Source organism: Mytilus galloprovincialis, chromosome 4 (assembly GCF_965363235.1).
Source record: "Mytilus galloprovincialis chromosome 4, xbMytGall1.hap1.1, whole genome shotgun sequence".
NCBI lineage: Eukaryota > Metazoa > Mollusca > Bivalvia > Mytilida > Mytilidae > Mytilus > Mytilus galloprovincialis.
The window spans coordinates 24,727,452-24,744,370 of record NC_134841.1 but is presented as its reverse complement, the minus strand read 5'-3'; the positions used below and the strand labels follow the sequence as shown (position 1 = coordinate 24,744,370).

Here is a 16,919-nt window from a genome sequence, read left to right as displayed (position 1 = left end):
AACGCATGTTACAGCTGCCTATAATTTTAATTGAGCCTTCTACTTCAATTTCATGGGAAAGCCCTGCATTAGTGGGTCCTCACTATGGACAGGTGCATACAGAATGTGGCGGCTTAAACATCTTAACTGGCACAAAAGTCTCCCCTAACAAAGGACAGTGTATGTGTATAATCTCAAACATTGAATCTTTATAAATATAAATTACTGTACAAGCATTATTTGATACTTTAGAAATAGCTGAGAACAATGCCTGAGATAAATAATTGACTAATTCTTTACACTTATTCATCTGAACTTTGCCAAGTTTGCCTTTGGGTTTTTGATTAACTGCCTATAGCACCCTTTGGTGCTTTGATTCTTTTTTTTTTGCTACATCAGACTTGTTACAAATGTTTTTTAAAGAAAATAGTGTGACCCTTTTTGAAAATTATGGTTATAGGTTAAAGGTCAAGGTTATCTGATACATTTATATAACATTTATAAGGAAATGAAACTAGATCTTCATCAATTCATGTCTTTTAGTACTTTCCAAGTCATTATTATGACATTTTATATTGTTTTAGATGTTAAATCATCTTATTATTCTGTCTTCTACAAAATACATGTAGTTGATGCAAATCATGACAGAAAAGATAATTCTGTAGACTGTTCATATAAAAAAAATCTCAATCTGACTTCAGTAAATTCATTGCTTTAAACTAGTGTTGTCAAATCGTACACTATTGCCTAACCTGTTACTCGGATAATCATTTGACTGATTAACTGGTTAACCAGTAGTTTAAGTTGGTGTTTGAAAGCCTTATATCTTTAGTACCCTACACATAGCTATAAGATGTGGTAACAACCTTCCATCCAAGTCATAAATTTACGCTTTTTGTCCTTAAGCATTATAAGGCTTGTTTGTGAGGATTCCTTGCGAAGTTTGACTTTTAATATTCATATACACCGTATCAACTATGGCGTGAAATGTATCAACTTCAGATTGAAAAATAGAAAAAAACTTCTTGATCTCATAGAGTCGAATATGTCTGAAACCAATTATTTTTTTATTTTTCTCTTGTCTCCGATTTTAATGTGGAGTGTTTCAATTTGAAATGATTAAGCATGTTACTCGTACTATCACGTATACATTTAGAACATTCACATTGGTTTGCATTTCACAATATTTTAGTTAACATTTCGTTTTAAGTATATCAAAGCCTTACACGGCGGAGGTTGCACATTTAGAAACACGCTATTAGATCAAAAATAAGATAATGAAGTAAATCGTAAAATTTAATCGTATTACTGATTTAAAGTTACTGTTAAAATAACAAGTATACTAATTATGTTTCATTAAGATCTTGCCCCAAGCTGAGTGACAAGTTCTAATTAATTTTATGTTTTTCGGATTAACAATAGCAATCAATAGACTGGACAATTGATCTGTCAAATTAATTACCGCGACGACAATTTAAAAAAAAACAACTATTGAATGATTTCGATACAAATTTATATCAAATCTATTAAAGTTGAAAAATATGTCCGGTTAATCAGTTAGTATTTTTATACGACCGCAAAATTTGCAAAATTTTTCGTCGTATATTGCTATCACTTTGGCGTCGTCGTCGTCGTCCGAATACTTTTAGTTTTCGCACTCTAACTTTAGTAAAAGTGAATGGAAATCTATGAAATTTTAACACAAGGTATTGATTTTGGGAGTTTTGGTCCCAACATTTTAGGAATTAGGGGCCAAAAAGGGCCCAAATAAGCATTTTCTTGGTTTTCGCACTATAACTTTAGTTTAAGTTAATAGAAATCTATGAAATTTTGACACAAGGTTTATGACCACAAAAGAACGGTTGGGATTGATTTTGGGAGTTTTGGTTTCAACAGTTTAGGAATTAGGGGCCAAAAAAGGACCCAAATAAGCATTATTCTTGGTTTTCGCACAATAACTTTAGTTTAAGTAAATAGAAATCAATGAAATTTAAACACAATGTTAATGACTACAAAAGGAAGGTTGGTATTGATTTTGGGAGTTTAGGAATTAGGGGCCAAAAAGGGACCCAAATAAGCATTTTTCTTGGTTTTCGCACCATAACGTTAGTATAAGTAAATAGAAATCTATGAAATTTAAACACAAGGTTTATGACCATAAAAGGAAGGCTGGTATTGATTTTGGGAGTTTTGGTCCCAACAGAATAATGGGCCCAAAGGGTCCAAAATTAAACTTTGTTTGATTTCATCAAAATTGAATAATTGGGGTTCTTTGATATGCCGAATCTAACTGTCATGACTGTGTATGTAGATTCTTAACTTTTGGTCCCGTTTTCAAATTGGTCTACATTAAGGTCCAAAGGGTCCAAAATTAAACTTAGTTTGATTTTGACAAAAAATGAATCAGTTAGGTTCTTTGATTTGCTGAATCTAAAAATGTACTTAGATTCTTGATTATTGGCCCAGTTTTCAAGTTGGTCCAAATCGGGGTCCAAAATTAAACTTTGTTTGATTTCATCAAAAATTGAATAAATGGGGTTCTTTGATATACCAAATCTAACTGTGTATGTAGATTCTTCATTTTTGGTCCTGTTTTCAAATTGGTCTACACTAAAGTCCAAAGGGTCCAAAATTAAACTTAGTCTGATTTTAACAAAAATTGAAATCTTGGGGTTCTTTGATATGCTGAATCCAAAAATGTACTTAGATTTTTTATTATGGGCCCAGTTTTCAAGTTGGTCCAAATCAGGATCTAAAATTATTATATTAAGTATTGTGTAATAGCAAGTCTTTTCAATTGCACAGTATTGCGCAATGGCAAGAAATATCTAATTGCACAATATTGTGAAATAGCAAATTTTTTTTAATTAGAGTTATCTTTCTTTGTCCAGAATAGTAAGCAAGAAATATCTAATTGCAAAATATTGTGCAATAGCAAGATTTTTTTTTAATTGGAGTTATCTTTCTTTGTCCAGAATCAACTTAAATCTTTGTTATATACAATATACAATGTATATTCACTTTTTACTACCAACTGATAAATTAAAATAATCTTTACCATTCAGTGATAACAAGCAGTTTTTTTACATCTTAATATTTTATGATGTATTTAAATGAGTAGTTATTGTTGCAAACTCCATTAGAAATTTTAATTGAGATTAGTTTTGGAATAAGGGAAAGGGGGATGTGATTAAAAAAATTGGGTTCATTTTTTCTCATTTGAAATTTCATAAATAAAAAAGAAAATTTCTTCAAACATTTTTTTGAGAGGATTGATATTCAACAGCATAGTGAATTGCTCTAAGAGAAAACAAAAATTTTAAGTTCATTAGAACACATTCATTCTGTGTCAGAAACCTATGCTGTGTCAACTATTTAATCACAATCCAAATTTAGAGCTGAATCCAGCTTGAATGTTGTGTCCATACTTGCCCCAACCGTTCAGGGTTCAACCTCTGCGGTCGTATAAAGCTACGCCCTGCGGAGCATCTGGTTGGTATTTGGTATTCGGTCGTTCAACCGGTTAACCTGTTCACTGGTTAATCGTTGACAACACTACTTTAAACATTATGTCCTTTTGAATATTACTTGTTTATGATATTGTAAAACAAAAGCAATGCTGTAAATTGTTCAAGATTTTAAAAATGGTGAATTGATTGAGTTATTGCAGTTTTTGTCAATACATCTTTGAGGGTGGTAATGAGTTATTTTCGTGCAAGACAGGTGCCATGTTCAATGTGCCGTGCTTATTTAATTTTACGTGCATCATGATTTTCAAATGCATATTTTGTGGGCTCTGTTTTTTTCAAATAAATTTCAAACACTAGGCAGGGATCATCAAGAAAATTAAATGATTGAATTTTGTTTGTTGATAAAGCGGAAAGGACTATGAGGTTGTTCCTTTATTTGCAGTTTAATACCTATGAAGATCTTAAATACTTTTTTAAAAGTCGTAAACCATTTATATCATGAATGTGTATACATACCTAATTGGGAATATCAAGTAAAAGAGTTTATATATACATGAGGACAGTGACTCAGTCACAAAAGGTTCACATCAAAGTCTTTATTTTTCGTGCAAAGTTCATGATAGAAATTATTTCATGTTCAACGTGAAATTGTGTCTTATTTCACGTTTTTTCCGTGCAAACACCCCACTTTACCACCCTCATCTTTATTTATATTACAGGAGAACAAGTTTTACCTTCAATGCAGCAGGAGACCATTCCAAATGCTGATAAGTTTTGGATGGGATTGGTGGAAAGAGAAAAAGAAGCTGGTATTTTATTACAACTTTTAATTTTAAGGAGTCAAAATATGGTTTGGAGAGTTGTGGTTATTCTATCATTCAAGGAACATTTGAGGAAAGGAAAGACAAACATCACTAACATAATTAATTGAACAATTTGATTGGGGGCGTGGGGTGGGGGGGGGGAGGTTTTTACATGTTATTTGTATTGTTAAAGTAATTTCTTGTACAATTGAAGAATTTCCTAAACTGTATTTAATTAGAATTCAATTAAAAAATTGAGATCAAATTTCAGTTCAATATATTGCTTTGCTTCTAGAGACAAAATTACCTTCTATATGGTCTTTATCTGGGATATGAAGATTTATTTATATAACTAAATTGTTTTGTCTTCCAAGTGGTCTTAGTTTTATTTGTGAAAAATAGGCTATCCATGTCTTCAATGCTAGTTAACAAGATTAAATGAGTTGGTAAACATAGTTTAACTTCTCTTTGTTATTTCATAATGTTTTGTTTATTTTTTGTAGCTGAGAAAAGTTCACTACCTAAAGGTGATGGAGAAGACACCTATCTTATTTTAGACACATCAGCTAGTATGGAAGGGCAGCCATTTTCAGACTTGATGAAGACTGCTAGAACATTTCTCAATGGTAATATTAACAATAGTTTTTTATATAAGTATTCTATGTTTGCACCTCACTTACTTAGTAATTTACTTGGCTAAATGAAATATAATGTACATGTATTAACCAAGCAAGACAATTTTTCAATTGATTATATACATAGAAGATGTGGTATGATTGCCAATGACACAACTCTCCACAAGAGACCAAATGGCACAGAAATTAACAACTAGATAGGTCACTGTATGGCCTTGAAAATTAGCAAAACCCATACTACATAGTCAGCTATAAAAGCTATAAAAGGCCCTGAAATCACAAATGTAAAACAATTCAAAGGAGGAAACAAAGGGCCTAATTAATATACGAAAAAAAGAACGAAAAACAAATATGTAACAAAGCAACAAACAACAACCACTGAACTACACGCTCCTGACTTGGGACAGGTACATTCATACATAATGTGGTGGGGTTACCCATGTAAGCAGGATCCCATCGCTCCCTATATTCTGGGACAGTGGTGTAACAGTATAAAATAAGAATGATTGTCTTTTCTCTGTTGATTGATAGTTATATATATTCTATTGATTATAAACCTGATTATATTGATAAATATGGCCCGAGAACACAGTTATTTCGTAGTGCATTTCTTTTAGACAATAAATTCAAATTTAAAAAATCGCACCTGCTCTTTCTCAAAAAGATTTTTAGTGTAGTGAACTACTAGTGAAACAAATAATATCAAAATTAAAAACCAGGTCTTTCCACATCAAAGAAATTTTGAAAAGAAGCAAGTTTCTTAGACTGATGCGATAAATAACTGGTTTTTGATATGCTTTAAAGTGAACTAAAGGAGATAACGTGCTACTTCCGGTTAAGGAAATGTTACTTCCGGTCTCATATGATAGCTTCTTTCACACTGATTCCAAAAATATATAGTTTTGCCTGTAAACCCAGATATAATTGACCACTTCCGGTTTACAGAAAGTCATTTCTAGTCTTTAGTGATAAGTAAAAGAATATAAACTACAAACTATATCAATTCTGAGTACTTTCATATGAAAAAATTGCAAAAATAGCTACTTCGAGTTTTCTCAAGGTCACTTCTGGTTGTCATTTTTCAAGGTCATTTGTCACTTAACCTTTTGTTAAAGGTCATAAGGCTTTATAATGCACCAAGTTAAAGTAATAATCATTTAACCTTATAATTAGACATTTCAGGGGCATTAACTCCTATAAGATGCCATTTGATTGTTTTAGACCAAATGTAACATATCTTCATTATAATGAGGCAAACATTTTGCACTTGTTTTTTTTAATATATCTTTTAAAGTGTTTGAGAAAATGCAAAAACAAGGAAAAGTCAAAATTTAGAATTTGACCTTGACCTTTGACCTTGACCTTATTTTCTAAGTTAGGACCTAGGGACCTCAAGTAAAAAAGTTCAAGGGTTATATGGTTAAAGATTTAAGAGTTAAAAAAACATACCGACAAATTTATTTTGTTAAGGTAGATAACTCCTATAAAATTTCATCGAATCGCTTTGATCCAAATAAGCCAAAAATTCATGAGGATGTAACGAACAATTTAGAAAAAGAATTTTGTTGATATCTTATTTTGTTACGAAGGAGATGCACTCACTTGATAAACAGTGAATAGGGAGATGACTCTAACAAAGTAAATGGTTAGGCTTAGCAGGGTGATTCAAAAGCATATAAACTATACGATACAATATAAAAAGTATTGAAGTGACATCTTACAAACAAAAATTTCAGAATGTGGCGGAAAACAAAAATAATAATCAGAACAAATACAATAGGTCTTTCCACAGAAAAGTGGAAAGACCCAATTATAGAAACTTTTATCAGCTCTAACTTAAAATATTGAAAATTCTGTGTTAAGGGGGTGTAAAATTCAGTTTGACAGCTTCAGACATGATAAATTTGACCTTTTTGAACTGGACCAAATCACTACTTAACATAAAGATTCAGCACCCAAATTGTTTTAACATGTAATAATATCCCCCTACTTTATATTTCTTGCATTAAACATCAAGAATTAAATTGGGAAAGTGTATCAAATAAAAATACAAGTTATACACTCTTCACTATAGGGACTATATTTGTAGACAACGAAAACCAAATGACTATAACTGTGTCCTTGGACCATATTGAAATAAGTTAAGGTCACTATTACTTATTTTAATAACCAAAATTTTCCTTGTAAGCATGGTAAACATACATACCATTGAAATTTCTAGGTTCTAGACTTTTTAAATGATTTAGATAATTTTTGGCTAATGTATACATGTTTGATTTCAGGACTATGCAAAAATGCTCAGCTTACACAGGAGAATGTTTGTATTGTGGAAGTTGGCAAAGCCACTAGAGTTCTGGTTCATAAAACTAATAATAGAGATAAATTACTGTCATGCTTAGGTAAGACTAATAACATATTTACTGGGCTACATTAACATGTTACATTGTTGTGAGGGAGTAAGGGAGATATTGAAATCTGGTTTTATTGCACCAACCTTCCCATCTATATGCTGTCTTGCAATGTCCCATCTGAGTGAGGTGAAACTTCCAAATAAGCACATTTTAACTATTAGCAACACAAATCAACAGAATTTATCAAACACCACATAATTACTAACAGGTCCACTTGATATAAGTCAGCTATACCGTGTGATTCGTTTTCAGATTCATCACTTGACAACTTCCTGTTTACCGAACACATACCATTTTATTTAGTAGCATTTTTCTCAGGAACTATAATTCCAGGATTTCTGAAATTTGGTTTCAGGATTTATATAAGTCAGCTATACCGTGTGATGCGTTTTCAGATTCATCACTCAACAACTTCCTGTTTACCGAACACTACTATCATTTTACACATGATGGCCAAGTTGAAAATTTTCGTCGCATTTTTCTCAGGAACTACAATGCCAGGATTTCTGAAATTTGGTTTCAGGGTTTATATAAGTCAGCTATACTGTGTGATGCGTTTTCAGATTCATCACTCTGCAACTTCCTGTTTTCCGAACACTTGCATATTTTTACACTATTAACATTATCCACTTGCGGCGGGGGTATCATCAGTGAGCAGTAGCTCACAGTTACACTTGTTGCAACAGAAAATGTGTTAGTTCTAATCTATAGCAATTAGCCCCAAATATACACAGAAAAAAGTCCCATTAAACCTAACTTGAGGAAAACTCAAAATTAGCATTTTAATTTCTTATGGAAATTTACATTGGAAAGGGAGATAACTCTGCAAAAATTAGTCTTTTTTTTATGCCCCACCTACGATAGTAGAGGGGCATTATGTTTTCTGGTCTGTGCGTCCGTTCATTCGTTCGTTCGTCCGTTCGTTCGTCCGTCTGTCCCGCTTCAGGTTAAAGTTTTTGGTCAAGGTAGTTTTTGATGAAGTTGAAGTCCAATCGACTTCAAACTTGGTACACTTGTTCCCTATGATATGATCTTTCTAATTTTAATGCCAAATTATAGATTTTACCCCAATTTCACGGTCCACTGAACATAGAAAATGATAGTGCAAGTGGGGCATTCGTGTACTGAGGACACATTCTTGTTTCTTCAGTTTTTCATTGATTTTCTTTAATATCATGTAAAGTATGATACTTTGATGGGGTTACAAGTTTGTATTTGATTACATTATATAATCTCCTGCTCATGAAATGTACAAAACCGAAATATTCTGGGTATTTTTGTATTTTTTTTTGCACATTTTCATTAAAGACATCGCAAATTTATGGCTTTGTGACCATTTTGAAAAAATAATGTGAATATTTGGTATTGTTTATATCTGTAAATTATGATAGTTCAGCATCTACCTTGTTTCAAGATACTTTAAACCACCAAAAGAAGAATAGATGCTTAATTAATTTTATTAAATTTGAAATTTTTACCATGACATGTTGAAATATTTAATAAATGGTCAGCTAATGAATAATGAAATCTAGGTTGTAGCTTGATAAAAGATATGAAAACACCTTAAGAGATGTTTATTATACTATATAGACAACTTAATTATCAAGAATCAATACATTCTGTTGATAAGAAGCAGTAAAGTTAGAATTTTGTATTAATTTTTATCGATATTACTGGGTTTTTTTGCAGAGTTATTTCCCATTTGAATGCAAATCTCCATAGGATTTTTTTTTAGTTTTCCTCAAGTTAGATTTTGTTGGACTTTTTACTGTGTATATTTGGGGTATAATGCTAAAGATTAAACTTAAAAATCTTCTGTTGCTATTACTTCAAGGTAAGGGTCAAATGTATGCTAGATTGACTGGACTACCATGTTTTGTAATTATAAGCTGATGATAATTATTCTTTTTTAAATAATGGTTTCAGGTCAGCTAAGACAAGGAGGAATGTCACCTGTTACAGGAGCCCTGCTTCTTATAGAGGGAATCATAGCAAGAAGTAAGTTTAGCACTAGAATGGGTCATAGAAAATGTGTGTTTAAAACAGCTTTTAATTTTTAATGAGTATGTTCCATCGCCTAGATCTTTTATTTATCAGTTAAAATGAATATAACAAACAAAAAATACTCTGAATATCTTGTCTGATTAATATGAAGCATGCTTGAACAAACTAAAACTGTAAAAGCATTCAAAACTTTATTAAGACAAACTGGTATTACTTCTTAAAAAACTCCCCTGCTAGAATTTAACTGTCATTTCAGAAGATTTGTGCACATTTTATTGTTATTTTCACTTTAAAACAGAAATGTAGATAAAAATAAAAAAAGATATATATGTATTTTGAAATGTTTTGACAGACCCTGCTCCAAAAAAAGTAGTTGTGATATCAGATGGCAAGATGACACCTGTACATATTAAATCTGGGAAAGATTTACCTGACCTACATAATGAACAGGTATGAAACTTTGATAAATCAGAAGAACTATCTGACCTACTAATTGAACAGGTATGATACCTAAATACAGAAAGGGAATTACCTGACCTACATAATGAACAGTCGTAACACCTTAATGAATAAGGGGAAGAATTATCTTGCCTACTAATTGAACAGGTATGACACCTATACATATTAAATCAGGAAAAGATTTACCTGACCTACATAATGAACAGGTATGACACCTAACATAAAAGGGAACAATCTGACCTACATAATGAAAAGGTGCAACACCTTCTCCTATAGTTAACAAATAAGGGGAGGATTTATTTGACCTACATGATGAGCAGGTATGACACCTAAACACATAAAAGAGGGGCGAAAGATACAAGAGGGGCAAAAGATACCAGAGGGACAGTCAACTCATAGATTGAAAATATACTGACAACCCAGTGGCCAAAAAAAGTAAAAAAAACAATAAGAGTACACAAGACACAACATAGAAAACTAAAGATTAAGCAACACAAACCTCATAAAAAACTGGGTGTGACCTCGGGTGCTCCTAAAGGGTAAGCAGATCCTGCTTAACATGTATGTGGCACCTGTAAAGGAGAGACTTACATGATAAACAGGTATGAGACCTATATATTTGGCTTACTTAAACTTTGAGCTGTGCAGATATGACTCCAATGCATTTTAGTTAAGATTTATCTAAAGTACACAGTAAACAGATATGACACCTACTTTGGAAATCCAGCAAAATTGGTATTCCACAAATTATGATGAATTCACAGTATATATTAAGTTTACAGTGGAGTGAGTCCCTGGTGTCTGCGCGACCTGTGATATTGTGCATTACTTGATTCTGTCATATCAACACAGTAACACAAATAAAATTGATCTTATTATTGTTTTAGCCTTCTGAAGGGATGAAAAAGAATAAAATTGATAAGTTCAAGAGTTAATTAATAACTGCAATCCAGTGATTTACCATATTTGGCCAATTTCCATTAAAAAAAATTACATCATCAGATAAAATTTGTTTTATTTCAGTCAAATTTGTATCAGATTGAAATAATTTTTGCTCTGCATCCTTGGCAGTGTGCTTGGTTCAAACTCAGCTATATTTCGCAGTACAAAATCTTTCCTTTATTCAAAATTAGCTATTTTTGGAAAGCATGCGCGAAATCACCGGACATTGGAAGAACTCTCAGAACAGGGGTTTCCCTTATTTTGGACACACATTACACAAAATCTAGAGGATGAAACCATACAAACAGAATATTTTATAAAATAAAAGTATGTTATGAATGTGTTCACACAATCTTATCCAATTATTGGTTTTATCAGTTGAATGAAGTGAAGTCATAAGTCTTAGGTGCGTGGATACACCGGACTGCACCGTACGTAACAAAAAGTATTAAAAAGCAGTCTAATTGAAATAATGAGGATGGTCTCAGATGTAATGTTCCTGTATATTCAATTGATTAAAGCAATGACACATTTAAACTTCAGCATATTTCAGAAATAGATTATGACCTCCATTCTTACACAGTACAACCAAACTAAAGTTGATAGACACAAATCATTGACAGAACAATATCCTTCAGAATAATTTGGTCAAACACATTGGCTGAAAACAATACCACATATATGTATAGATATGATATTAAAGAAGAGTTTTATTGTATTATTCAGTGTACATTGAAAAATACAGTAAATGAAAAAGGATAAAAGGATATTTATGGTGAACCCTTAACCCTGTGACTTTTTAACATGGTTCAGTGGAAAAACTAAGGATACTTTTTAGATAAAATTGAGAATGGAAATGGAGAAGAGAATAGACATTAAAAGTCAGTTTTGAAAAAAAACCTTAGCAATGTTATTTAAGATTAGATAACTAGAATACTGGTTTCATTTTTGTAGTATTTACAGTATACAATCACATAACTTAAGTGTCTTCTACAATATATATTTAAGTCAATCATTGATATATTAGTTGATTTTATATCATTTCAGCTTAAAATCCAACTTAAAATCTTAGGCCACAACATGCGTGCCTTAAATGCCAGAATATTCTTTGTTCCTGTAGGACCTTATGATTCTGTAAGTTAACAATAACATTTACTTAGAGAGATGGTGTCCCTTTTATAATTAAAGATCATCCATTCAAACTTGATTAACTTTTAAAGTTTAAGGCTGAGATCAAAGATTGAGAAACATGTATATATAGTATAACAATATTAATGATATTTCTAAATTGTTCAAGACTGTTCATTACCCTTTTAGTCTACTGATATCCATTTCAATTAAAGAGATTTTGGAAAAATTTGATTTACTAATGATATTTCATAAGTATTGTCCTCTGGTTAATACAATCATTTTTAAGTTACTGTTATTAACATTTATCTCTCTGGTTTTTACCCTGACAGTTTAAGGGATATATAGAAATCCTGTAGACTGTCCTTTCATCTATCTGTCTGGTCTTTTTTGCCTTCTCGCTTTTAGTTTCGAGTTGATAAAAAGAACAGTGCCTTTTGAAATAAATTGAAGTTTTAATGGAAAACATATAGTTCCTGCTAGCTATCAACAGTTTTTTTTATTGAATAAAAGATATGAGAACTGGACAATCAGAATGTCATGGCCTATAGCTATGTATTCATTTGGTTTTATGATATTTTGTAGAGTTTAATGGAAGGTCTGATAAAAGACACTAGAGGAGATGAAGTACTACCAGCCAGCATTAGTAGACTTTACAACTGGTCAAGAAATACTGTAGGTACTCTAGTTATAAGTATAAACATGCAATAATGTTCCCTTTCATTTCTAATAAATAACACAACAGAACAAAATTTCAAATTATGTTCAAAACTTCATTTGTACACTTTAGGTTGTGTTTAATAGCTCTTACTTTTCATCATTGATTTAAAAAGCCCTGATTTATAAACCTAAACAATATTAAATGAAATGAAGAAAGCAATATTTAAGATACAATTCAAAAATATCTTTAATTATTTTCTGTGACCAACGAATTTAGCTGTGTTCAAAACATCTTGAAAATAAAGGGCACTGTTAAAATATAACTGAGAGAGTATGCAATTTTTTAGCAATTTAGAAAAAGGGACTCTGGTTACATATATATTTACAAATAAAGACAAGGCATTATAAATGGAGATCCATATTTTAATCATGTTCCATCAATTTTAGTTACAGGTACCTTAAAGATTAGGGCTCAGCTTGGCTGTCTTTCTTGTCTTAATTATAAAGACAAAATCTAGAATTTTGGTTGTTTAAAAAATTTGAATTCTTGCTTCAAAATACTGAAAATTCCGAAATGTTTGCATTGGATGAACTGGTAAAATTGCAAAATTACAAAAGTTTGTGAATATACAGTAAATAAAAGGTAACATTGTGCTGATACTTTCAGATCTTGGCGATAAAACTTGCAGCAGACTGTAGAAAACAGCACCCTGGGATTTCAATAGATAACGAACAGTTCAGAGCTGTAATTGAGCGTGCAGGTTCTGAATGTCAGATTGGACCAGAGGTAAGTCCAACTGTTTACTTTAACAATTGTGAATAATGAGTTTGAATAAAAGTAGAAGTTTGGAACATATTTTAGAGACATACTAAATAAGGTATACCTAGTTTTGAAGAAATATAGGCAATCAATACAGTCGATTAAGATTAATAGACAATTCTAGCTGGTAAGTGCTTGTATTACATCTTTATCATTTCTTTAATCTGTTACATTAGAAACTACAAATATGTATCTGACACATCTTCTTTTTTAATGCTTATAGTAAGGTATTTGCTTTCGGAATACAGCCACTACACTTAGACAACTTCAGTTTGATCTATTGAGAAACTGAAGTAATGACAGCGTCTTGGCACTGTTCTCTTGAAATATTTTTGTAAAGGTAATCTGTGACATTGATTTTGTAAAGTTTTTGTTAGTGCATAATATCATTAAGTCACGGTGTAGTACGTTGACGGTTGCTATTCGAAAAAAAACGCGTCCGCTGTTGCTATCCGAAACTTTTACGGTTGCTATTCGAAATAAAATGGCAATTTAGGATGGAGCAGCCCAAAGAAACGTCAACAGGCGCAGGTAATTTGTGTATATATATAATAAAACTGGTCTTACGGAATACTATAGATATTATCAACGAATACTGTCTACCCCTAACAAGGAAAATAGGTCTCGTCTTTGAAAGCGAGATGAATAAATTAGATCACACATGCCAAATACCCGTTATCGTTTGCACTGATTTATTCATTTTTAACGAAAAACTAATTGTTTTGAATGAAATAAAGATTTCAAAAGGGGCATTTATTGGTTTGCTAAGAGCTTTCAAAAGTATTAAGCGAAAGAGTGTTTTTTTATTTGTCACGGGACAATAATACGGGACTCTTCATGATTTGCTAGGGTTACGGTTACTATACAAACACATTATATATGGCACCGGTTATAAACTGAAAAAAAGGCACCGGTTACTAGTAGTTTTTATATTGTTATTTTCAGCAAAAAAGAGAAAGTCAAAGGCATGTCTGTGGCTCAATCGTCCAAAAAAGAAATCAAAAATTGAAAATGCTATTGTTACACCTTTACAAAGCAAAGATGCCAATGAAAGACCTAAAAGTATCGAACTGAGAAAAGCCCCATTAAAAACGAGAGGAAATAGGCGGAAAATTAGGAGGAAGCTCTATAATGCTCACGCGGACGACAAAATAAATAAGGAAATTACAGAAATATTACCTACAGTCATAAGCAAGCTGAGAGCGGCAAATGTTTTAGTGGATTTCTGCAACTTCTTAAAAGTTATTCACAATGGTAAATTTCCTTTAACAAATATAGCGTTCCTCCTTTTTCTTGATGTTGTTAGATGGTATTCTCTAGATAATACATCCAGCATGGAATATTCAGAAGACTGTTTAAAATTCTGGAAGGTAATGTACAGACTTTTCCATGGAAAGGCTCTGAGGTTTATGACAGGAATGAAGTCTGAATATGGCGGCAATAATAGACGAGGGGAATATAGTCCAGAAAACAGTTCCATTAACTTTGCTGTTCCATCTCATAAGCGCGTTGCTACTTACGAGTCTGTAGGAGTCAGCTTACCGAGTGAAATGAAACCGGGTATTATAAATGAAGCTCTTGAGTTAAAATCTGAAACAAAATCGTATGTATTGAGCTTTGATGGCAAAAAACTAGCTCCTGGACTTACTAATGAATGGGGGGATCAGGATCTGTTTGGTCATGAAGAGAAGGAAACACTATCCCAACTAAGAGAGCGCCTTCAAAATGATCTAAATATTATAGAGCTAGCAAAAGTAGAATGCCAGCGTGTTCCCGGCAAAACAGAAGATAAGATAGAGCAGTTAGAAAGAGCTGTTAAGGTTGTTTCTGTGCGAATAAAGGATTTGAGAATGTTATTTTTGAAACAGCAAATGGCGTTAAATAAGTTCATGAAAGAAGGTGGAAAAGATTGGAAGAAATCTAAATATGTTTATGCAATAAGCAGTGTACAGGCCCAAATGTTTCTAATAAGAAACGTTGTAAAGAAACTATTAGATTCCAATAGTTCTCTCCTTCTCCTAGGATCATTGATAAATGGCACATCGCAGCTTTTCAGTGAGAATCAATCCATTGATATATTTTCACAACGAAACATGTTTTCACTGAAGGAAGTTGAAGATATACCAGAAGGTCTTCTGAATGAATTGAGATTCATAAAACAAAGGTCCCCACAATGGTTCAATGCTCGAAAACAGCTTAAACTAACAGGAAGTACCATATTTGGAGGCTTAGGTCTTGATTCATTAAAACTACAGCGAAGACATTTTGATAAAGTTGTCAAAAACATTGAAATAGCCGAAGTAATTTCAGAAGACACTGCCAAACGAATGGAACACGGCACAGTATCAGAAATACATGCAATAGCAACATTGACTACGAAAGTATTGCCTCTCTACTATCCAAATCTAGCATACATTGAAGAAGGTGCACATGTTATTAATTCTAATGGAACTCCCCTCATTCTAGTCTCACCAGGATACCTTCTTGGCTGATATATGACGGTATTATTCTACCCATTCAATTAACAACAACTTAAAGAAGTAAAAATCTAAATTTCACTCGGTGCTCTCGGGACAAGAATTTCATATCAGCAAAGTAAATAAACGTTGTCGAAAAAAAATATTGTCCGGATTCAAAAGTCGGTAATATCAATACAAAATGAACTAAGCTACATTTGATAACTTAACTATAATTAAAAATACTGTTACATTGAACACTAATTGGCGGAATAAAAGATCGATTTGTGACCTGGTTTATTACGAACGTAACAATAATATCTGAGTCTACGCTTACTCAAATATTAGTGTAACGTTCATAATTAATCAAGTCCCAATCCGATCTTGCATTCCGGCAATTATTGTTCAACGTAACTGTAGCCACTTCGAATGAACTATTGGTTATTTTCCGTTGTAATACATAACCGGTTGACTCATTTCACTAGATACCAGGAAACACACGAAGGAAATTAAGCAATGTATGTTTTGCAGAAATATTTAAAAAAAATTACACCTATAATAAAAGTATGTTAAAAGGAGTACTGGAATATAGATACATAGTAACGCTCAGGCGCCCCATACATACTATTTATAGAAAAGAAAATGCGTTAAGATATTGCATTTGATCTCAGGTTATTTAGCATTTGTTTTACTAAATGCTCGTTGTAATAGTTGTCAAATAGAAATCAGCAACCGGTGCCTTTGTCCAATAGTAACCGTAGTCTAGCATTTTGTCGAAAAACTTGTGTAAACGTAAATTGAATAGGAAAAATGTATATTTCATGTGTTGAAAATGTGTTTTTTGCACTAAACTAAGTATAAATCATGAGTATGTTACCGTTTTTTGACAATAATGGCAATAATTAGACGATAAATTCGTTCACTCCTACGTTCCCAATTGAATATCTAGATTGTTTTATTTATTATTTGGAAAAGTAATTCATATAAAATATCAAACTGAACTGAAATCGTTAGACAAATATGTCTTATATTCCGTGAAGACGATATCATACAAGATCAAAGTTTTTTTAATACATAATATTGATGAAATTCAAACACTTACCATGTTTACTCGTGGGTTTTTTCGGATAGCAACAGTGGACGCGTTTTTTT

The 16,919-nt window shown here is 32.1% G+C and overlaps 1 protein-coding gene across 4 annotated transcripts in view; it reads left to right on the top strand.

Annotated features, from left to right (window-relative positions):
- LOC143071682 (uncharacterized) overlaps window positions 1-16,919 on the top strand; it is a 50,466-nt gene that overhangs the window by 11,281 nt on the left and 22,266 nt on the right. For all 4 annotated transcript variants that reach the window (XM_076246164.1, XM_076246161.1, XM_076246162.1 and 1 more), the window contains exons 8-15: window positions 4,169-4,258; window positions 4,756-4,878; window positions 7,170-7,286; window positions 9,225-9,296; window positions 9,655-9,752; window positions 11,751-11,837; window positions 12,417-12,506; window positions 13,159-13,278. In XM_076246164.1, the coding sequence (XP_076102279.1) occupies window positions 4,169-4,258; window positions 4,756-4,878; window positions 7,170-7,286; window positions 9,225-9,296; window positions 9,655-9,752; window positions 11,751-11,837; window positions 12,417-12,506; window positions 13,159-13,278 (797 nt within the window). The remainder of the gene's footprint in view (window positions 1-4,168; window positions 4,259-4,755; window positions 4,879-7,169; window positions 7,287-9,224; window positions 9,297-9,654; window positions 9,753-11,750; window positions 11,838-12,416; window positions 12,507-13,158; window positions 13,279-16,919) is intronic.